We start from the raw sequence: 23391 nt of genomic DNA, 5'->3' as shown, positions 1-23391 counted from the left end.
GATGTGTTTTCATTGTGGTCATTTTCTCACCCACAGTCTCATTTGCTGTGACCACACACACAGGCTACTAACACATTCTGTTGTATAATTCCGTTATGTTTCAAACACGGACTACGCTTTTTTTTACCTGATTTCTCTGCAGGGTCTCACGCTTAACTGACATGTATAGTACTGTGTAGTAGCCTACTCTGTCGCTCGTGCAACATGTAAAAAAATTGTCAAAAGAAGCATCTCTGTTGTTTAACATGTTTATTTTCATCCATGGAGTGCAATTTTGACCAAGTAACCAATGCGCAATATCATACAGAATATTGACTTTAAAGTAATTATTTGAAGTGAGAGTAAGTGAGAGTAAATTGTAAAGCTTGCACTCTTGCAGAGCATCCTGTGGTCTATAATTAGATGAACTTCAGTAGAAGGGTGCGGTGCCTTTTTATTTCTCTTTTTATCACCTTAATTCACAAAATCATTCACGTGTCATGAGAAAGAACTGCGCAGTAAATGTGAGCGTGCTATTCACGTGTCATGAAAATGAACTGCGCTGTAAATGTGAGCGTGCCATTCACGTGTCATGAAAATGAACTGCGCTGTAAATGTGAGCGTGCCAGTCTTTGTGTTTCTCTCTGCGTCGTCTCCCCGGTCTTGGTGGCAGCTGCTGAAAGCTCAGGGCAGAGTATGTCACACTGGTTGACACATCACTCTAGAGAGAGGGAGTGAACAGAAACACTCAAAAAGGCAAATTAGAAACGTCCATCTTAGCTTAGCTCTGTCCCACACACCACTGTTCTGAAACACTCAGAAAGGCAAATTAGAAACGTCCATCTTAGCTTAGCTCTGTCCCACACACCACTGTTCTGAAACACTCACACACTTACTTGACGAGCAGATGAAGACACGGTATTGTGACAATGATCTGATGAAACACACAAACACAAAATCAGTATTCTTCCAAAGCATTGCTTTCTGACTCATCAAACACACTATTCAAATGAACATAACACATGATAGATAGATATAGATATTTTATTGATCCCCAAGGGGAAATTCAAGACATACAACATATTCAACATAACACTATCATTAGCAGTATAGGTGTGTGGAATTGTGCATACTAACATTTTAGGACGCTGTACACTTCTGAACCACTGTTTGAAGGTTGTCCTGTGGATGTGGGAAGTTGGGTGAGCTGTCCTGTGGATGTGGGAAGTTGGGTGAGCTGTAATCTCACTCCTGAGCCAGCAGCATCCTGTCAGAGTGAACACGGAGGATTCAGGATAATTGTGTGCATAAAACACCACCACATATAAACACCACATTAAAATTGTGTGCACATATAAACACCACATTAAAATTGTGTGCACATATAAACACCACATTAAAATTGTGTGCACATATAAACACCACATTAAAATTGTGTGCACATATAAATACTACATTAAAATTGTGTACACATATAAATAATAATAATAATAATATATTTTATTTGTTACATAGCGTCTTTCAAAGCACCCAAGGTTGCTTTACAGAGTAAACACAGTAAGTAATAATAATCAGCACACACTACACAAACATAGAAAAGGCAAGAAATGCCGGACGGAGCGGCATTTAAACATTAAACACATTAACATTGTGTGCACACATAAACAACACATTAAAATGTGTGCACATATAAACAACACATTAAAATTGTGTGCACACATAAACAACACATTAAAATTGTGTGCACACATAAACAACACATTAAAATTGTGTGCACACATAAATCTTACCTGAGAAGGTGAGCTGGTGGTGACTGAAACTCCTGCACAGTAGAGCAGTAAGAACATAAATAAACTCAGTTAGCCATCACCATGATTCTGCCAGACTATACCTTTGACTTTATCATTTATAATGTTTATATCTAATGTCTGAAAGCTTAATGTGTATTTCACCTACATTGTCAGTTAAAATAGAAACATTTCCTGCACATTTCAATACATTGTAATGATAAGATTATGAAAGAGCTCTTGACATATTTGTGTTTCCCTTATGTGCAGCAAACCTCTGTGTGAGTGCAGGAACCAGCGAGAGGTGAGTAGGACCAGAGAAAACACACACAGCAGGGCGAGAGACACGACCGCATACAGCACAGCAGAACACCGCTCTGGAACACACACAGCAGAACATCACTCTGGAACACACACAGCAGAACACCGCTCTGGAACAGTGAACACACACAGCAGAACACCACTCTGGAACAGTGAACACACACAGCAGAACACCGCTCTGGAACACACACAGCAGAACACCACTCTGGAACTGGAGAAGGAACATCACACAGAACACCACTCTGGAGACCTCACACAACATCACACAGAACACAGAACATCACTCAGGAACATCATTAGTTCATCTCAGTTACGTCTAGAAAGACCTCAGGTAGTAAAGAGATGTTACCTGTATTATTGTCCAGAGAAGACATGGCACTCAATGTGAAGTTGTCATGATGCACCTCACACCACCATTCCTCTCCAGGCCCCTTGGCATTCTGGGTAATGTGGAGGTTCTTGCCAGTGGTCACATTTATTTGTAGCCGGCTTCCAGCAGTGAAACTATTTTAGAATGAACAGACAGGAAACACATTATCTCTTTTCTTCAAAAGCCTCAATGGCTTCATCAATAAATTATGGAAAAACATATTATTTTATTAACAAATCTATATAATAAACTACTGCATTTCTGATATCAAAACCACAATTCTTATTTACAGATGTCTGGTGATAAACATATTTAATCAATAAATAGAAGTCTTCAAATAGAAGTATTTGATCCTGTTGTGCAGCTAGAATTTGATCCAGTTGTGCATAGCCTCACATTTTGATAATTGTGATGCTAACACAGACATTTTTAGTAGGCAAAAGATGGAGGAAAATAACTATAATCAATAATTATTCAGTCTACTTTCTCATTCTTCTTCTAGGCCTACTAATAACAACAACAGGCATAATAATAATAATAATAATAATAATAGAATAATTATATTTGTTATTTTGGCTGTATGATTCTGTGAATGATGTAGCGTTCATATAGCTATTTTGTTACCTTTTGCTTGTGTCAGATACCCAGGTCTGACCAGCTGCCACTCGTCCGTGGGATGAATGCCAAATGATGATGATATTCGGAGAGAGCAAACCAGTCACAAGGCATAGCAGAGATCCATGTTGAAGCTCATATAAATTTGGTTTCATTGTAGACCTTTTGAATTCTCTCAACAAAGTCACTTCACTCCTGTTGCTCCAGCTCTCATCTGAAACACCATTATCAGGTAAAAACCAATAAGGCTTCGATGTGACTGAAAGATTTTTTGCCTAGTTATATATCCCTGCCTTTAATCCATCCAATAAAGGTTTATTGACTTTCTTACCTTTAATTTGAAGATATGTACCCTTTCCTCTAAATGTGAGAACCGATGCCGTGTTCTTGTCACAGTCATATCGCCCCTCATCATCTCTCGTCACCCGTTGAATAGTCAACTCAATTTGGGAATTGTTGACAATTTTCTGAGAGATTCGACAAGATTGTCCACAGCCGGTGTTTATAATTGTCACACTGCCATTCACAGCGACTTTCATCCAGCGAATGAAATTAGCCTCACACGGTATGAATGTCGGGCAAGGACAGGTAATTGAAACATCTTCACCAACCTTCGCAAGTATTAACCTCCTCTCACACGCAGAGTAATCTGCAAAAATAAATTAAACAATTGGTTGAAGTTTCTTAGCCTGTATAGGCCTATGTTCGTTAGACAATCAAAAATACAACCTCAACCAATAGACTAACACTGTTGCATCCAGAAAGATATAGGCTTAAATATGATAACAACGCAAAATGACTTACCAAGGATAAAGACAAGGATGAAAATGGCTATGCCTGATATGGCCATATTGTTTTGACTAAATCTGTGTCTGTCTGCTGCGCAGTGCCCTGGGAGCAAAAGAGAGAGAGAATGCACTTCGTTTTGTATTTCCTTTTTAGGGTCGATTTGTCCACGTAACATAAAAGCTGCGTAATAGCCCTTGTGGTCTGCAGACACCTTTGACACCGATGGTAGAAAACAGGGGCGTAGCCAGGATTATTTTATAGGGGGGGCCAGCTGGGTCCAGACTTTTTATTGGGGTGGCACTTGGGAATCAAAACTACTATTTAAAAACTTCTCAAAAAGTTTTGAAGATTAGGATAGCCTATTTTAATAATGGTAATAAATTGTGTAAAGCCAACACTGATACACAGGTCAGTTTGTTGTCCACTCCAAATCATTTTCCATAAGCCAATGCTATAAAAAAGTACATTATGATAATGCACCTTACTTAATCAGTCTTATTCAAATGATGTTAAAGAACAATAATAAATACTACAAATATTGTATTCAGATATTTAATCTTATACTGATGGCCAAACTATATTTCTTTCTGATATCCACTCTAAGTACTTGGCTGTAAGTAACATGGCTCTGAATTAAGAAATTTACCCTTAGAATCCTAGACTGAAATAAATGCCATTTTTATTTAGTAATGAAAAATGCCCTTTCTGCGCTCCATATCTGTGACACGCACTGATCTGACCTGACTGAACCCGAGTTTGCGTGTTCTGTGTGTACACTCATGATGATTCTAAAACAACTTTTTATTGCATTGTCATGAACAAAGTGAAGGCAAAAAGGTGTTTTTTTGTCGAATAAATTGGGATGCAATGTGAGTCTCGAATTGGATGCCATGCAGGAATTTGCTGGGATCTCAAAACCGCATTATGAACATACTTTGCCATAGAGAAACACATGATAGCGTTGGATTATGAACATGCCTTGCCACTACAACACACAAAAACGTGGGGTAAGTGGAGCTATATGAAGTTATTATTTTGATGTCATTTCGTCTGTTTTATAACCCAGAAGGATGTACTTGGTATCAAATGATAGCTCTGTATCTCCTCTTTCATCTGACATGCGTGGCATAGGCTATCTATCCGATCACGGGTTCGTGAATAGGGCCTAATTCAAACGATAGTTGGTTTTTGTACATGATGTTATTTTGCAGTCACGTTGTCTGTTTTTATAGCCCAGAAGCATCGATATACTTGGTACCAATAGATAGCCCTGTCTCTCCTCTTTCTTCTGATATGCTTGCCATATCTATGCGATCACGGGTTCGCGAGTAGGCTAATTCAAACGAGAGTAGCCTAATGGGTGCGCAGGTAAACTATGAATCAATTTGATTTAATTTCATGATTTTTTGTTTGTTTTCATACTTGATCGCACAGGCAAGAGTTTAGTCTCGTTGGAAAGCCCCACTTCTGCTCTGTCACGCCATTAAAGTTTCATCTCGCTGCGATGAACAGTTCTGGAGCAATGTTACAAAGAACTCAGGCAAAGCAGCCTCTGCCTGACCAGCTATGGCAAGAACAACACGCAGTCAGCAAATTATGTTTTTTATATAAAGTAGCCTAGCCTAGGCCCCAGAAGCCTACTTTTATTGGAGCCATGATATGTGCCTAATATGCTTGCATTTCACGCGAATTTTATCGAAATATTTTTGTAACAGCGTTACCGCAGGCATCCGATTATTTCTGATCAGCCCCACACGTCAATGTCAGAGCCTACCTAAGGACAGCCCAACGCAGCTCACTTGGCTATGATTCGTGACACATTCTAACATCTTATTAGCATTAATGTTCCAACTCATCATCAACTCATGTTGTTACTGCATGAGGTTAAGTAGTAGTCAGTGTTTTTAACAGATGACTTGAATTGTCCCGCTGCTGCTGCTGCTGCACTAGGCTACTCACGATTTGATCACAACCGTGGGCTACACTTCCTGACTGGGCCAATGGTCGTAGATAGAGTGCAGTAATTGGTTCAGTCCCTGCTTTGCAAAGTGTTGGCAAAGTGCCATAGAAAACGGCAGAAATTATTTTTTTATTTTTTACTTTTCACTGAACGGAGCTGGGGGGGCCAGCAGGGTGGCCAAGCTTTGACCAGTGGTGGCCGTGGCCCCCCCTGGCCACCACGTAGCTCCGCCCCTGGTAGAAAACAATACCTGTTGGATGAAACCACATTTGGAAAACAATACCACTGTTGGATGAAATTTGGAAACATTCATCAGGCCGACTTTACATTAGCTAGCCTGTCATGAATTGATCTGTTCAAGCAATGTGGTTTCCATGTCCATTTTCTTCAAGACCGTGCTAGATTATAAACACAATTTTCACCCTGATGGAGACTGAGAACCTTAGATCTTAGTGTCTGATAGTGACACAACAAAAGTTAGCCTAACAGGCGTATTCACTTATCTTTGCAATTAGGCTTATATCTCTTGTAAATGGACGATATTGTTCGTAGGCTGTCTACTTTATTTTACGACTGTATGACCTAGAGTATGTCAAATGCCCTTATTTTTAGGCTATGTTATCGAACATAAACTTGATTTAGACCAGTCAGAAACAATTGGTGTATTTATAATATTTCACCTGATTTGACTGGAAAATTCAAATGTGCCAAAAGTAAGCGACGTAGTTGATCTGTGTGGGACGGTGCGTCTGCAATGTCGCGCCAAAATATATGTGCAAGTTCCCACAGTCACCATGAAGAACACAGTGGGTGGTGGTGGGTGATGAGGCTGTGGTGTTCTGAAACCAAGTATGGCCATCAAAGGTTTGTACAAAAGGTGTTGCTGTTATTTTGTTTACAGGAAACCCAGAGAATTGTTCCGTTAGGCTACTGTCACAGCCACATTTAATTGTGTTAAATAACACCTTCACAGACCTGATACATTTTATTTTAGATCAGCAACAACAGAAATGAAAGCAATTCCAATGTAAAAAAAAACACCAATAATACATTATTTTTCCAACAATATCTTCAATTTACCTTATGATTTACATCACACATTCTGCATCTTTTGATCCCGTGAGTATGTATGTCTTTATGCCACTGTCAAAGACAATTTTCCATTTTATGTAAGTTTTATGGACATTAAAGAAGTCTAAGTCTAAGTCTAAGTGAGGGAAATTTCATTCTAGCCTACATCTTTACAAAATATCCCCGCCCCAAGCTTTTGCACTTTAGTAACAGTAGGTTATGTGTCTTTTTGCTGGCAAAGGAAGGAGAGGGGTATTTCAACTGATAGTTATACAATGTAAGGAATGAAAGACGTTGCGTGCCACACATCATCGCAGGTTTCAAATGTTCTGCTTTGCATCATGCAGCTCTGAGTCGGCGGAGTCTCCGTGTCCAGAGGATGGCTGCCGCCATTGTGATCAGAAACAGGAGAAGACACAGAGGACTGAGGAAAACCAGCCAGTCACACGCAGTTGCCCCTGTTGGAATAAAACAGTAGGTCAAAGCATGTTTTTCAGCGTGTCACCTACCCTCTTTCCCAACAAGGCATAGGCTACACACACAAACTTTTTGTTTTGTTTTAATTCAGACAGGGTATTTAGATAGCCCACACCAGAGATTAGCACAAAATCTAAACGGCATCAACAACATCCAACCATAAAAAGATTTATCAATAGCCCAAGCATGACTAAAACCCCTACCATTACGCGCGTCTACTTCATTGGAGCTGAAGAGGACGCGTGTCCCGTTCTTTTGGTGACACAGACATGTCACAGCAAGTGTAGAGTTGAGTCTGATGATGGACCATCGCGTGAAGACTCCATCAGCGCCAATCCGTTTTGCTGCCGTTCCGTCCAGCGTGCTCACTGCTCCGTTTGCCTTGATTTGCCAATACGGATCGCTCCAGTTTGCACCTGCCCCGGTCACCTCACAGAAAAACAAGGGAGAGCCAAGGTCATCGGCCCCGCGGTACAAACGCATGGCCGGCCCAGAAGGGTCTGGCAACAGAAAAAGAAAGAATCAGAAGCTGATAACATTGTCAAAATAATATTTAGCCTACGCATTTGCGTTAGGCCTATTTCTTCAGGAAAATAACCAAATGCTGCACGCGTTAAGTTTAGGCTAATTCAAACAGTGCACACATTGCATTATATAATAACAATGCATTAGGCCTAGTTTATGTTTTTGTACAACTTTCAACAGAAAAAAAGCATTTCGCGTGATTTTAATCATTGGCAGCCTAGGTATCAGACCTCTAGATAGCTAGAATAGTCTAGGTCTCTGCTGGTCAAGGTCAACCAAAACTAATGCTTGAATACACACATTCGTAGACTATATTATGCGCATTTGTAAAAAAAACTGACCTACCTGTTACAACCAAATACTGCGCGGAGCCGCTAACGTGCGTCCTCTTCCTATTGATATACAGGGTGGCGAAGTAACGTCCCGCGTCTGACATTGTGGAGTTCCAGAGAGTCAGTGAAGTTTTACCCGAAGCGTCTGGAAGTGTTCCTCGGCCACGCTCAAAACTCAGTGAAGACTGGGTGATAAGACAGAGCAAAATAATGTCTCCCACAGGGCTCTCGTGGTACCAGATAATAACCGGATTGTGTGCTGAGGTCTGTAGCTGGCTGTAGATGGAAACAGTGGACCCGGTAACAGCAAACACAAAATCAATCTGATCAGCCACAACATGTCTGATATCTGGAAAAAAAGAAAGCAAATGATTACTATCTATCAATCAAAATATGTGTAGGAGACGGCACGAAAACATTGACGTGCCGCTGAAAGAGTATAGGCCTACTACTGTGCAATTCTCATGATCAAACTCCAGATCGGGTGTAGGCTACTCACTGATGGTGAAAATGAACGTGGAAAAACAGAGAATTGAATTCATGGCGAGCGGTATCTTACTCTTGGTCGTTCTCTCTGTCTGGTGTAGGCTATGAACCCAAGATTATGACACCCCCTGTAAAGGCTTGAGACATCCTCTCGTTTTCAGCGCTTGAAAGCTTCGTACCCACCCGTCTGATGGTGTGGTTAGATTATTACATCCACTTTGTCTTGAAGAAAGTACCCTACTGTCAGACTGTCTTATTATAAAATGTTTGTACAATATTCACACACACACACACACACACCGCGATATACAGTTTTCATAGCACATTGATATCGGGGACTTATCATAATTAATTTTGAAATTATGTCCATAGAACATTTTAGCTATGACCAAACGCCTAAGAGCTCAGGGGCCGGTTCCCCGAAACGTTCTTATCGCTAAGTAGTTCTTAAACTACTCCTTAACCTCTCTCTTAACATTATGGCATGATTCCCGACACGTTCGTACAGAAGTATATCTTCTGTAAGTCACACTTTCGTAAGGTTGGTCTGGACTATTCGTAGCTCTCTCTTAGAGTTGTTTGAGCTCTCAACAGTGGCGTAACAAGCCAATAGTGGGCCCAGGTGTGAGAGCGCTACGCAGACCCCATATCGACAAACTATGGCCCAGGATGAATTAGCTCTGATACATGCAATACACATTAAGGGTGACTTCAATTGTTTATGCAAAGGGCCTGAGGCACCGAAGTAGTTTAGTAGTTACAGATTACAATTTCAAATAAAAAACACACAACTACATATCCATTACATGTAAAAACATGAACAAATTATTTTATTAACAGCCTGCAGGCCAGGGTAATCTAATATTACTGCATTAACATCAACTCGCATGGAATTATGGGAACACTCAATGCGCCTCTTCAACCCTCTGCTGAAACTGCAAGCGTAGATTGCTTGCTTATAAACTTGCACTGCGCAGAAACAAAACTTAATGTAGCCTAACTTATTTAACCGTCCAGAAACCAAATAAAATCATTCATGCATACAATCCCCAATATGTGTGAATTAGGCCATTAGAAGAAGGCCATCTTACGAGCCTTTCGTTGTGCAAAATCGTCAACGATGTTCTGATGCTCTGGCTCTCGTATTTTCAATGGACAGGATAGCTAACCCACGGAGCCTCTCCTGCCCCATGCTGCTCCTTAGGTATAGGTCTTAATAAGTTTGAGTTTGGAAAAAGATCGCTTAGCTGTTGCCACAGTCACAGGCAATGTCAGAAACAACATGAGTACACACTTCCCCGAATGTGGATGTTGCACTGTCATAATCTACCACCAGCATTTTGGCAAGTTGAAAAATAGATGACTTCTGTGAAATCTCTGCTTTAAAGCAAGACCTGAATGAGAGGAGTTGTTTTGGGAATGTCCCTGCTATAATGGTCTGACAAACGTCTTGCCTTTTCAAGCAGTTCATCATCACCTGCGAGTTGAAGGGTCATAGGACGTAAAGACTCAAACACATGACAAGTTTCCCGCATACTTGATTATGATGTCCAGAGTTGCATTAAATACCTGCACTTTGAAGTATCTCTCTGCATCGGTTAAGCGCTCATCTTCCGATAGATCGTCAAAGTGACGCTTCACTCTCCTTGCTCTAACGTTCTAAAGTTCTAAACAAAACAAAAAAAAAGGAGGCAGGGCGGGGGTAGCGACGGGCCCCGGGAGGTCACGGGCCCTGGTGCGACTGCACTTGCTGCACCTACTATAGTTACGCCACTGGCTCTCAAGGCGCTAGTCGCCGCCACTGTGCAGCAGTCTTTAATCAGCGCAGCGCAGTAGCCTACAAGTCAAACTATGGTACAGTATGTTGATGATGTTGTGGCTCAACGATGATTTTATGTTATGAACATTTTAAGACTATTAATAAAATATGTTCGCAATGGATGCAGGCCTATTTATGAAGTTTACTTTATTTGGTATCAGAACTAATATGGTGGTAAGCCTAGGCTATTTCGTAATGTCATTAAAGCGTTCAAATTGGCAATCACTTTTGATAATTAAAAGCTGGCAAAGAATTTGCCTCTAAATGGCTAAGATCTATAAATGGGTAAGCATGGTGGTGTCCAGTAAGCGACCAACTAGGCCTATGGCAGCGATCCAACGTGTCCTTGTATTGAATCAAAAACGGCGCCGGCCGCGGAGCCGTGTAGTCCATGACGCTCCATACAGTAGCTCTTTTTTGTTGCTGTTGCACAAGTTATTCCGAAAGCTGGAAAACAGTGTCACCTTGTGCAAGCTCACCTCGTCCAGCACAATTTCAAGTTCCTCTGACGAGAAGCTTGGTACCCTGTTTTTACGTTGCTTCCCCACCATACTGTAGTAGGCTATCTAACTCTCTCTCTGTTCATTGTAGATAGGTTGCTTTTTATTGAAAACATTAACCAATGGCAATCAATACCGCATTAAACAGAAGTAACTGCAGCTGCTTGCCAATCAATTCTAATTGTAAGGTACCTTACCATTAATATAAAAGTGTATCACATCATTTTTAGAAGTCGTTAAACCCATCAAGAAGCGGCACAAGTGGCACAACGGGATAAGGAGGGTGGATGATTAGCGAGGGATACCCGGTTAGTCTACCCGTCACAACATATCGTGTGAACATATTAGGCTGCCAATTTGATAATTTAGTTAATAGTTTATATTTTACTGATAACTTAAACTATGTTCAAATAAATGTTACTGGAATAATTTGAGGAATGTTTTATTTGCATAGAACGTGTTGTCTTTCTTAACGCCGTCATGCACCTTCGCGTGAAGTAGAAAATCGATTCCTGAGCAATCGATGCCAACTAATTCAGCACCTTCACTTGGGACAGCGCCTTTGTAACGTCGAACGTAAGAGGCAGCGTGTTAAGAAGCTTCCTAAGGGACACTTCGGGGAACACACTTAGGAAAATAAACAACTTTGGAAAGATATATCTTTTGAGTCTTCTTAGCGCGCTAAGAGTGAGCGTTATCGGGGAACCGGCCCCTGGGCTTTGGACAACTATTCAGTGTTTCCCACATTGACTTATTTGTGGTGGCCCATCACATCAACATTGACCACCACACAATGATTTTCCAGGTTGTACTAGCCTAAAATGTGCTTAAATCTGGTTAGCATCATAACCACGCTGTGCTAATTTGTTAAAAACAAGTTAATTCTGCAAACCAACCACCACAAATGGAATTCAATTTTCTCTGAAACACTATTGGTTAGGATTCTCATTGGACCCCCTCCTTTTCCATAATGTATTAGGCTACATTTGTTTTTTATGCATTGAACAGATCACTGCACTTTTAAAAAGCAATCTTTAACAAAACTATCCATAAATATTAAGGGTTGAGCAAAGACTAAGATATGATGAAATTAGCCTCACACAATGTATGTTTGTAAATGTAAATGTTCAGTTGCATGTTTGCTTAGACTCCTACAAAATGCCATGGTTTAGCTTTTAGTTTTTATTATTAATCCAAAATTAAATTAAATGCAGTGCTCTATGACAAAGAATGCATAAATAAATACATAAATAAATACCCGATAACACTAAAGAGTTACAATTATATTATCATGTAGGCCTAGGTCAGGTCAGTCGTACAGTTAGTTATTTTCAGTTATTTTCAGAGTTGAAAGGCCTTACCTTTACAAGAATGAAAAGGGTGACAGTGTGGCTGAGAACTTGATACTCTTGTGGTTAGTAGATAGATAGATAGATAGATAGATAGATAGATAGATACTTTATTGATCCACAAGGGGAAATTCAAGGTCTCAGTAGCATACAGACATCACACACAACATTCACTAACAGCAGAAAAAATGAATTAAAAGTATATAATATAAAAAACATAACTAAGCAATAAAGACAGTAGAAGATAAAGAATATACTAAAATACAAATTATACTAAATAACACTAAATCTAAATCAAGTCTAAAACAGTTACTTTGACAGAATGAACAAGAATAGGGACAGCATGCCCCCTTGTGGTAAGTCTGTGCAGGTAGCCTATAAGCTTTCATTTCTGATGAACTTTCATGCAGTATATAAACTCAATGCAAGTGTAAGAAATAACTTCATAACTTACACAAATAAACATGTTGTGTTTTTTTTTTTTATCAAAGGGCAGGATTGTTCCAAAATTAATCTGCGAAAAGCCATGTACTGTAAGGTTGGTCTCATAAGGAATGAAAATAATTCTTCAAAATGCAGTGGGAGAAATGAAAAAAAAAACGATTTAGGGACTGTTCATTATTTATTTAAGGGGTCACTGGAGGAGTTTTGGGAGCGTTAGTCAAAAAAGACGTCACCCTCCCTCGCCAGCAAGAATTTTTTTTCTATGACCCTCCAAAGTGATTGAGAAAAAACGCATGACCCTCCCCAACAATTTATTGATGCCTTTTTTTACTGGGTCAATTTGGGAGCTACCACTCCTTCCTTGAAATGCCTTGAAAACTACTCTACTATCATACCAATACCCAAGAAACCCCGCCCCTCCGAACTCAACCACTACCGGCCAGTTGCACTCACCTCAATAATCATGAAATGCCTGGAAAAACTGATCCTCAGAACCTTCCTCCCAGTTGTCAGCCCACAGCTGGACAGCCACCAGTTTGCCTACAAGGCCAGGAGAGGGACGGAGGATGCTGTGGCATGTCTCCTCCACTCCCTCCTCCAACATCTTGAAACACCTACAAACTTCGCCAGATTACTCTTCATTGACTTCAGTTCTGCCTTCAACACCATCCAACGCCACCTGATGATCAACAAGCTCCACCACCAGCACGTCCCCTCGACCCTCATCCACCGGACCCACAACTTCCTCAGTGACAGACCACAGGCCGTCAAGATAAGTGCAGTCACATCACCACTCACCACAATTAACACCGGCGCCCCGCAGGGGTGTGTCCTAAGCCCCTTCCTCTTCACCCTCTACACCAATGACTGCATCAGTCCCACACCCATCACCACATACTTCAAATACTCTGACGACACCGCTGTACTTGCACTCCTCAACGACAATAACTCCATATCTGCATACCAAGACTCCATTTCTCACCTCACACAATGTTGCACTGACAACTACCTTCAGCTCAACATCAGTAAAACCAAGGAAATTGTAATCACCAACACCAGAACACCATCTGACACAATCCACAACCCCACCTGCATCAACAACGACACCGTAGAAATAGTGGACTGTTTCAAATACTGTACCTTGGACTCACCCTGGACAATAAACTCAGCTTTGAGCAACACACCACTGACATACAAAAGCAGTCAACAGAGACTCTATGCCATCCGTAAGCTCAGATCACTTTCTGTTGCCCCCTGTCACTTGCTCCTCCTGTACAAAAGCATAGTCCAGCCCATCCTCCTCTACTGCCTTCCCTGCTTTTTCAACATGCTAACTGCTGCCAACAGAAACAGACTCACACGCATCACTCATACGGCAGCCAAAGCAATAGGCCTCCCCACCCCTAATTGATCAGACCTCAACAGCACACTCACCAAGAACAGAGCACGGACCATCGCTCATGACCCCACCCACCCCCTCAATCCCTTCTTCATTCTGCTTCCATCAAAACGCAGATATAGGGCTATGGGGTGGAAGCGAGTACGCTTCGACAAAAGCTTTGTGCCCTCTGCAATAGCAGCACTTAACAACAGATCACAGCGGTGATGGATCACTGTGCCGCCCTCATTCCTCTGTAATGTCAACTGGTGATGGTTTTCCTGTTTGTATCTGTGTAATGTGATGGATATGTGCTGTTTGTGTGCTGTGGGTGGGGTATGTAGTGGCAGGGTGGTGGGTGAAGAATCGTGACTGTGTGTATCTATGTATTTCATGTCTGTGAGGCTTGTATGGTATGTGAAAACAAATGTCCTATGTAAGGACAAATAAACTAACTAACTAACTAACTAGCTAACTTGAAAGGCTGTCGTTTGCACAATTTCACAAATAATCACCAGGACCGAAACATACCTGTCAACTTTTTCCAGGTTTATCACGTATTTGAACTTTTTTCCCGCTGTCTTAGGAGGAGGGCCGTCGCAAGGAGGTGCGAGGCCCTGTGCAAACTTGACAGGTGCGAGGCCCTTTCACTTACGTGCGTGAAATCACGCGATAGCTTGATACTTTACACGTAGCCTATACCTGTCGGTGCATTTTAATACTAGGCTAATAGGCCACACCAGCTTGTCTTTAAGAGGGGGAATTACCTATTAGCTGAGTCACATAGGCTATTTGGCCATAAGCCGTTTATCATAGGCTACATCACGAAACCAAACTAGTTTAACAAAGCACTTTAACAGGGTGAATTAATTGGGCATGAATCATTGTGCTGAACGCTATTTGTCAATGAGCAGAAACACACTCGACATTCAAACCATTGATAAGATGTGCACTAGGCTATGCAACTGGTCTGTAGGCTAACATTGGACAAATAATGAATAATGACATTGACTCGCCATATCCTGACTCAGAATAAAAAAACATTTGCTTGCATTTTGCCGCAGACTCACCATGAACACCTTTTTCTATTCATAGAAGGGTGAGCCCACTATCTCTCCTGTGACATGGAGGTGCGCAAATAGTTTTTAATAGCCTATTCAAATTCGAAAAGCTTAGTTCACCCGATACCAGCCACTGATCGCAATTTAAAAGTTCGGGAAAGTTCGTTCAATCTTTTTAAGTTTTAAGTGCAGTAGCCTAGGCCTATCTGTCCCCTTTTGAATTATATCTCGAGCCTATTTATGAGGTAGCCTACAGTGCGTTATGTCCTGGGATTCGGACGTGCTCCAAAAGAAAAAAACTTCGGGATAGATTTTTATAGATGGTTATGAGGAGCAATATGAGAAAGAAATTTGATGATCATTGATTGTTTTGGGACGTTAAGCCTTTCCCATAGCCTATGCGTCAGTGAAGGAGATTGAAGAAACATGCTGTCACGTCAGGTAACCTAAAGGTTCTTAGTGATTATGAGGAACAATATGAGAGAAATTTGGTGATCACTGATCGTTGTTTTGGGACATTAAGCCACGTTAAGCTTTTTGCTTAGGCTACAATAGGCGTTAATGAAGAATAACATGAAGAACAATGCCGTCTTTGGCCAGGTGCGACTCCGAGTCCCATCAGACGCGAGGCCGACGGCCCAAATTTTGCTGTTTTCATGAATACAAAAGTTGGGTGACCCTCCCTCCTAGAATAAAAAAATGGGTGACCCTCCCCTCAACAAAGAATAAAAAGACATGACCCTCCCCTATTTTCCTCCGGTGGTCCATTCCATAAATACCGAACAGTCCCTTACAGCAGAGCAGGCCCACATACCGCTGATGCTGTTTATTGTCAGCCTGTAAAGTTTAGGCGAAGTAGGAAGTAACGTTATATAATCTCTGGTCAGTGGTGATTGGTTTGGCTGGACCAATGATTTTAAAGTTCACGCGCACTTGACACCCCAGTGCTTCCAATAGAATAATCCCACTCCAATTTGGATGTCTGCAGAAGTTACCAAGTTATTGGTAGTTATTCTGCGGAAGTTATTCTTGAATTTCCCCTAGGGATCAATAAAGTATCTATCTATCTATCTATCAAATGTATTTTTTGCCCCGTAAAGGGCTTGGGCCCTTGGGGAGAGAAAATGTGTGAATCACCTTCACAGCTTCAGTGCTACTGACTGAGGCCTGTCTGTATAGGCTTGAGTTTCCAAAGACATGTGTTCTGGACTCGCTCCCCAATACTTTTCAAACTTCATATAATTTACTATGTGCAGTGCCGGTGTTATACGGTAACTGGCTTTCATGTTATATGGCTGACTGTTTACTTTGCCTCTGGAGTTAACGTAACCGCCCCCTTCTCTTGCAGGTGTGTTCAGCTGATGATTTAGCCTCTGATACCTGGCCGCAGATTCGTCTGTTTAACTGAAGTTCAAATAGACATGTTTGTGATGCTGCACTTTGTTGTTTAATAAAGCTTTACAACACGATGTGTTGGCGTTGGAAGTGTCAGGTTGTCTGTAGTAGGCTAGGCTACATGCGCTGGACCAAGAATATGCCACCAAATAAATAAAACTAAATAAACTCCACGTGGGTCTCGAAACACTACTATCAACGCATCATCCTGTTGCGCCACAGAGCCTACATCTTCACTTGGTGAGAAATAAACTATTAAAATATATATATATAAATCCAATAGCCTACACCTCAAACCTATGTTAACATGTCAAAACACGAATAAATACCCTAGGCCTACGTGTATCTTGTGATATTTGATATTACATCTCTTTTGTGATATGTAAGATTTTGTGTAAAATGAAGACACATTAGACTTCTCCTGCACATTGTGCGTTTCAATGCGTGTTTCACGTTCGTTGTGATATGCATCAGGTTAATATGCAGATTATAGTTCTAGTTTTGTCATTCGAATTCGAATCTTTTTTATTTATTTGCTGCCGTTCATAATAAGACACTTCACGTAGAGGCGGCCACAGCCTGGCAGCAATCAGTGAAACGTTTGTAAAATGAACCGATAGGCTACTTTGGGCAACATTGCAAGATAACACAGTCACCATAATCCGCTGTGTTAACCTGCTAAACACAATATACTAGTTGACCTCATTTACTAGTAGGCCTAGTACATATCACTAATTTCACTGGGAAGTGTCAACTGGTTAGTGGCGCAAGCAGGTTGGTGTCAGGTTATCATGCAAGCACTTTAATTTAGTAGTAGTTCGAGACCCACGTGTAGTTTATTTAGTTTTATTTATTCATATTCAGATTCAGATTCAGAAAACGTTATTAATCCCATCAGTGGGCAATTAAGTTTGCAGTCCCGGTCTCTATCAATCTACAATAAATAGTATAAAAAAAAAGACATAATTACAGTGCATGAAAATGCACTGTACTGTTCTTCCTAGGCAACTTCTTATTACAGTGCATGAAAATGCACTGTACTGTTCTTCCTAGGCAACTTCTTCTTATTATTATTCCGCTTACCACTTTTTCCATACGCTATTTCTCTTGAACAGTTTAACTTAGAAACTTCATTCAAACTTTGTAACGTAGGTATTCAAACGGACAAAGCTGCTATGTCTTTTCAACTTTGAAACTTTTATACTTTTTAAACTATTAAAGAAAAACTTTTTAAAATTCCCCATAGACTTAACATTGCCTATTATGACATCATAATACGGCCGTTAAGCAATTAGAATCCTATGGCAGGTGTTCAGGCCACCTGCAGCCTCAGGCTTTAAGCATACAATCTGGGTCAATTAAGACTACACATCCTATTCAACTGTTTCCTCTGCCCAAAACTGTTTCAAAATAAAAGTCCTCACTACAATAATCCACTGTTAAACAATGTAACCCATTAAACTACTGAACTTTTTACATTCAACTTTTAAACGGTCTACTTTTAAACTATCATTAAACTATCTATCTATTAAACTAGCTGTCTATCAACAACTTTTAAACTATCTACATTCAACTTTTAAACTTTTAAACTATATACATTCACTAGCTGTCTATCAACAACTTTTAACTTGTCATCAACTATGTCAACACTTTTCATCAACTATGACTCCTACCCACTATAGCTAGTTAGCATGGTTAACAAAGTTAGCATTGCTAACAAAACTGCTATAAATGATTAGCTAGGTTAGCTAAGTCACATGGTTAGCATAGTTAGCATGCTAGCATATTAGCATGCTAGTTAGCATTTTTAACAAAACTGCTAAAAATGATTAGCTAGGTTAGCTAAGTAACATGGTTAACATAATTAGCATGTTAGTTAGCATAGTTAGCATAACTGCTAAAAATGATTAGCTAAGTTAGCTAAGTAACATGGTTAACATAGTTAGCATGATAGCATGTTAAAATGCTAGTTAACATTTTTAACAAAACTGCTAAAAATTATTAGCTAAGTAACATGGTTAGCATAGTTAGCATGCTAACATGTTAGTTAGCATTTTTAGCAAAACTGCTAAAAATGATTAGCTAGGTTAGCTAAGTAACATGGTTAACATAGTTAGCATGCTAGCATGTTAACATGCTAGTTAACATTTTTAGCAAAACTGCTAAAAATGATTAGCTAGGTTAGCTATGTAACATGGTTAACATAGTTAGCATGCTAACATGTTAACATGTTAGTTAGCATAGTTAGCATAACTGCTAAAAATGATTAGCTAAGTTAGCTAAGTAACATGGTTAACATAGTTACCATGCTAACATTGCTAGCATAGTTAACATGTTTAGCAAAACTACTAGAAAATGTTAGTTAAGTTAGCTAAGTAGCATGGTTAACATATTAGCATTGCTAGCACTGCTATAAAACACAAGTAGCATGGTTAGCAGAATTAAAAATCTTATCATAACTGCTAGTAAACATTAGAGCCATTCCAACTTTCAGTTATCGTCAAATATCTACCTATACACAGCCATTAAACTATTTGAATATCAACATTCATTAAACTGCTAGAAAACATTAGCTAAGTAGCATGGTTAACAGGTTAGCATTGCTAGCACTGCTATAAAACATTAGCTAAGTAGCATGGTTAGCATAGTTAAAAATCTTAGCATAACTGCTAGCAAACATTAGAGCCATTCCAACTTTCAGTTATCGTCAAATATCTACCTATACACAGCCATTAAACTATTTGAATATCAACATTCATTCAACTTCCAGTCTGTCAACAACTTTTAAACTATTTACCTTCAACTTTTAAACGGTCTACTTTTAAACTATCAATAAACTATCTATTAAACTAGCTGTCTATCAACAACTTTTAAACTATCTACTGTCTATCAACAACTTTTAAACTATCTACATTCAGCTTTTAAACAGTCTACTTTTAAACTATCAACTTTTATTAAGCTATGCAACCACCATGTCTATCCTAGCATCACCGTAGTAACCATCTCTATATTATCTGTTTTAACTATACATGATATTTTACATCACAACTTTAGCATTTTCATGCACTGGTAATTCCTTGGAATTGCATTTCTAGTTATTTTTATTATTTATTTGGTGGCATATTCATGGTCCAGCGCATGTAGCCTAGCCTACTACAGACAACCTGACACTTCCAACGCCGACACATCGTGTTGTAAAGCTTTATTAAACAACAAAGTGGAGCATCACAAACATGTCTATTTGAACTAAACAGACGAATCTGCGGCCAGGGGGTATTCCATCAACCTCGCTAAAGGCCAAACCTGGCTTATTTCGATAAGTCTCGCTAATTTTAGTGAGAATTCCGTTCCATTAATGAGGTTAACGTGAATCCCAGCTTGGTAACCATGGGAATTTATGCCACAGAACTAACCTGCTCCGTAGCAGGTTAACTTTCAAGCTAAATTAAGCTGTGTTGCAAAAAAAAACAATCAGTCGGAAAACGAGTCCAAAAAGATGGTTCTGTCAACCTGTGCTCTCGTCACCTGTAGCATAGGCCTACTACTTCAAAAATAGAAGTAGGCCTATAGAATTTTTTTTTCCGACAGTGCACCAAGCATGGATTTACACATTCACTAGCTCCAAAGAATGTATGAAGATTATACGATTAAAAATGTTTTAACTTCACATGCGTGTGGTTCTAGGAATCATGCTACTCTGCGTCATTTACGTTCGGTGGTGGTGTAACGTGCAGCGAGACGGCATAGGATAGGATTTACATTCTTGCGTGTTCGCAGGTTCGCTTCCCATACGAAGTATTAAGGCTACATTGTTTATCACCTTGATAATGGCATTTTTAGTTATAATCTTATGAAAAACATATGTCTACTGCTGATAAAGGGTCATGAACATTTGGTAGGCTGTTCAGTGACAGCTTTGACAGTGGGCTATAGCCTATTATATCTGATGCAAGTCAAAGGATAATTATTCTGTAGCCTAGGCAGCTAATAATTAAAACTGCTTCATGTGACGACGATTGTTCATGAATGTCAAATCAACTGTGTGCTACACAGATTAAATATTAGGCATAAATTGAATTGAAAGCCAATGCATTTCAGATAATTTTATTTCAAAACACTTTGGGACTTATGGGAGACAATAGCCTATTATGTTGATACTAATTTATTTTATGACCACCTACACCTAGACAATAATTTGGAGTGAATGAACTCTTTTAATCTAAGAACGTAAGCTAGGCTATAGATAGTTTTGAATATCTATATGCATATCCATAAGTTGTTTTTGAGTTTATACTATTTATTCATGCACTCGTTTTGTTCAAGCATAGACTGTAGACCCATGTGTTCAAGAGTGAAGCCAATCAAACTTGCAATTGATTTCAAAACCATTAGCATTGTGTAAGGTTTGGATGTCCAAGAATGAAATATCAAGTCAGATGGTAATAGATGTTTAATTCAAGCAGCATGTCACATTCTCCATCCACACGCAGGATGACACATCAACTACAGTACTTCCTGTCTAATCACTACAGTCGAACTAATCACAGCACCACCTAGTGGTATAATGTGGAATCTACTGGTAAGTGAACACAACATCCCCCCTTTACTTAACCCTTAGAACCCGATTGACGCAAAGTGCGTCAAAAAACACACCCTTTCTTCTCTGTTACATTGCTCCGGAACGGTTCATCGCAGCGAGATGAAACCTTTATTGCACAGAGCAGAAGTGGGGCTTTCCAACGAGACTACACACTTGTCTGTACGATCAAGTATGAAAATTTAAAAAAATCATGAAATTAAATCAAATTGCATCATATTTACAGTCTATACTTCTCTGCATTCACCTGCACACACATTACTCTAGTTTGAATTACTCGCGAACCCGTGATCACATCGATATGGCAAGCATATCAGATGAAAGAGGGGGCACAGGGCTATCCATTGGTACCATGTTTATCGATCCTTCTGGCTTATAAAATCAGACGAAGTGACTGCAAAATAATGACTGCAAAATAATAACGTCATGTACACAAACCAACCATTACTCTCGTTTGAATTAGCTACTCGCGGACCCGTTATCGCATATGCCACGCATGTCAGATGAAAGAGGAGACTCAGAGCTATCATTTGATACCAAGTACATCCTTCTGGGTTATAAAACAGACGAAGTGACAGCAAAATAATAACTTCATATAGCTGGACTTACCCCACGTTTTTGTCTGTTCTTGTGGCAAAGCATGTTTAGAATCCAATGCTATCATGTGTTTCTCTATGGCAAAGCATGTTCATATTCCGGTTTTGAGATCCTAGCAAATTCCTGCATGGCATCCAATTCAAGGCTCACATTGCATCCCAATTTGTTCAACAAATAAACACCTTTTTTGCCTTTACTTTGTTCATGGCAATGCAGTAAAGAGTTGAGAATTATTATGACTGCATACACACAGGCACGCAGGCTAACACGCAACCTCGGGTCAAGTCAGGTCAGATCAGTTCGTGTCACAGATATGGAGCGCAGAAAGGTAATTTTTCATCACTAAATAAAAAATGGCATTTATTTCCGTAAATCACACAGCAAATATTTCTGTAAATTGCTCAGCCCCAGAGTATCCCTCCAACATGGCAATAATATTGCCCGATTCAGGACAGTCTGCCCTACACACACATGAAATGCATGTAGAGCTGTGAGCTTGCAGTGGTGAGATACATGTCGAAATATAAGAATTTTTATAATACTCTTTTTATATTTTAATTCTTTAAAAATCAAAATAAAATCAATGCTAGTATTAATACATGAAATGATGGCAGGTCTGAATAGCCTAAACTCTCCTGAAAAAAACAATATATAATATATGTGTGTGGCACTTACAATGACCAGAATAAATCCTTATGAATAAAGGTAGTGAAAATGCCCTAAAAACAGCTTAGGGTTCTAAGGGTTAAAAGATATTTTCTTCCACTCATAGGACAGTATTAAGGAGCAACATCCTTTAGCTATAAGTTCTCAATACCTAAGGCAGAAGGCAAAAATGTAACTTAACATGAATTGTTCTAATAACATTAGCAAAATCTTTGAACACTAGGCTACTACATGTTCTAACACCTGTTCCTTAAATTAGCATTTAAGATTTAACAAGAAGACAATTACTTTGTTCTTAAAGGCAATTTTTCTTGAACTAAGTATCACAGTCCAAACATGTAATGTTAATTCTTTAAGTCTCATAGTCCTTGAGCCAATCTGGTGGTTTATGTGCTCTGGCAGGACGGTCTCTTGCTTCTTGATCATTTCCCGGTTCAGCTGTATCTTCCGGACCAGTCTTTGGCTGAGCTAGAGACTCTGGCAGTCTGACGGGTACCGAGGCCAGATGGGAAGCATGCCAGGTTTTCCCATCATCCAAGATGTAGGTGCTAGGACCCACTTGCCTCTTGATCCTGATGGGTGCAGAGAATTTCTGATGTCCCTTTGGAACATGCACTGGTTTTCGTACTCGCACTCTATCCCCTTCTTTGAATAAAGGAATGCGAGCTCCCCTTCTGGCATCACAGTACTGTTTCATTTGAGATTGGCGAAGGGAAACTCTGCAACGTACGTCATCGTCATGAGCCGTCACAGCTGGAGGAGCAAGAACATTGAGCTTAGTTCTCATTTTTCGGCCATACATGAGTTCAAATGGCGATGCGTTGGTCATGGCATGAGGGGTGGCACGATATGCCTGAAGGAACTCAGTTGTTG

General features: G+C 39.9%; 2 protein-coding genes across 3 annotated transcripts in view; both read right to left on the bottom strand.

The window, feature by feature from the left end:
* Positions 1 to 234: 234 nt before the first annotated feature.
* Positions 235 to 4046, bottom strand: LOC143118249 (uncharacterized). Its single transcript, XM_076279341.1, has 9 exons — positions 3877 to 4046; positions 3404 to 3721; positions 3082 to 3286; positions 2437 to 2591; positions 2042 to 2143; positions 1770 to 1801; positions 1117 to 1246; positions 876 to 913; positions 235 to 700 (listed from the first exon to the last, which is right to left on the bottom strand). Exons 1-9 carry the CDS (start codon positions 4034 to 4036, stop codon positions 563 to 565), a joined length of 1278 nt encoding a protein of 425 aa, XP_076135456.1. The 5' UTR covers positions 4037 to 4046; the 3' UTR covers positions 235 to 562.
* Positions 4047 to 6793: 2747 nt separating this feature from the next.
* Positions 6794 to 23391, bottom strand: part of LOC143118248 (uncharacterized) — a 33454-nt gene continuing 16856 nt past the window's right edge. The window contains exons 1-4 of one of the 2 annotated variants that reach the window (XM_076279340.1): positions 8726 to 9179; positions 8240 to 8575; positions 7573 to 7869; positions 6794 to 7350 (exon numbers count right to left, since the gene is read on the bottom strand). In XM_076279340.1, the coding sequence (XP_076135455.1) occupies positions 7232 to 7350; positions 7573 to 7869; positions 8240 to 8575; positions 8726 to 8768 (795 nt within the window). In that variant the 5' untranslated portion in view covers positions 8769 to 9179 and the 3' untranslated portion in view covers positions 6794 to 7231. Of the gene's footprint in view, positions 7351 to 7572; positions 7870 to 8239; positions 8576 to 8725; positions 9180 to 23391 lie in introns of those variants that run through there. The other variant, XM_076279339.1, reaches the window with a different exon arrangement.

The sequence above is a fragment of the Alosa pseudoharengus genome, unplaced genomic scaffold (assembly GCF_046254945.1).
Source record: "Alosa pseudoharengus isolate Yale_2024_CS ecotype anadromous, Long Island Sound unplaced genomic scaffold, YU_APseudo_1.1 YU_APseudo_1.1_scf_12, whole genome shotgun sequence".
NCBI lineage: Eukaryota > Metazoa > Chordata > Actinopteri > Clupeiformes > Clupeidae > Alosa > Alosa pseudoharengus.
This window is presented reverse-complemented; position numbering and strand designations above follow the sequence as displayed.

Excerpts from the sequence above, each read along its gene's own strand:
- LOC143118249 (XM_076279341.1), bottom strand. The coding sequence starts at position 4,036 with ATGTTACGTGGACAAATCGACCCTAAAAAGGAAATACAAAACGAAGTG. Across the intron at positions 1,802-2,041 it reads GTTCCTGCACTCACACAGAG|GAGTTTCAGTCACCACCAGC; the intron begins GTTTGCTGCACA and ends TCTACTGTGCAG. Across the intron at positions 1,247-1,769 it reads CCACCAGCTCACCTTCTCAG|GATGCTGCTGGCTCAGGAGT; the intron begins GTAAGATTTATG and ends TCACTCTGACAG.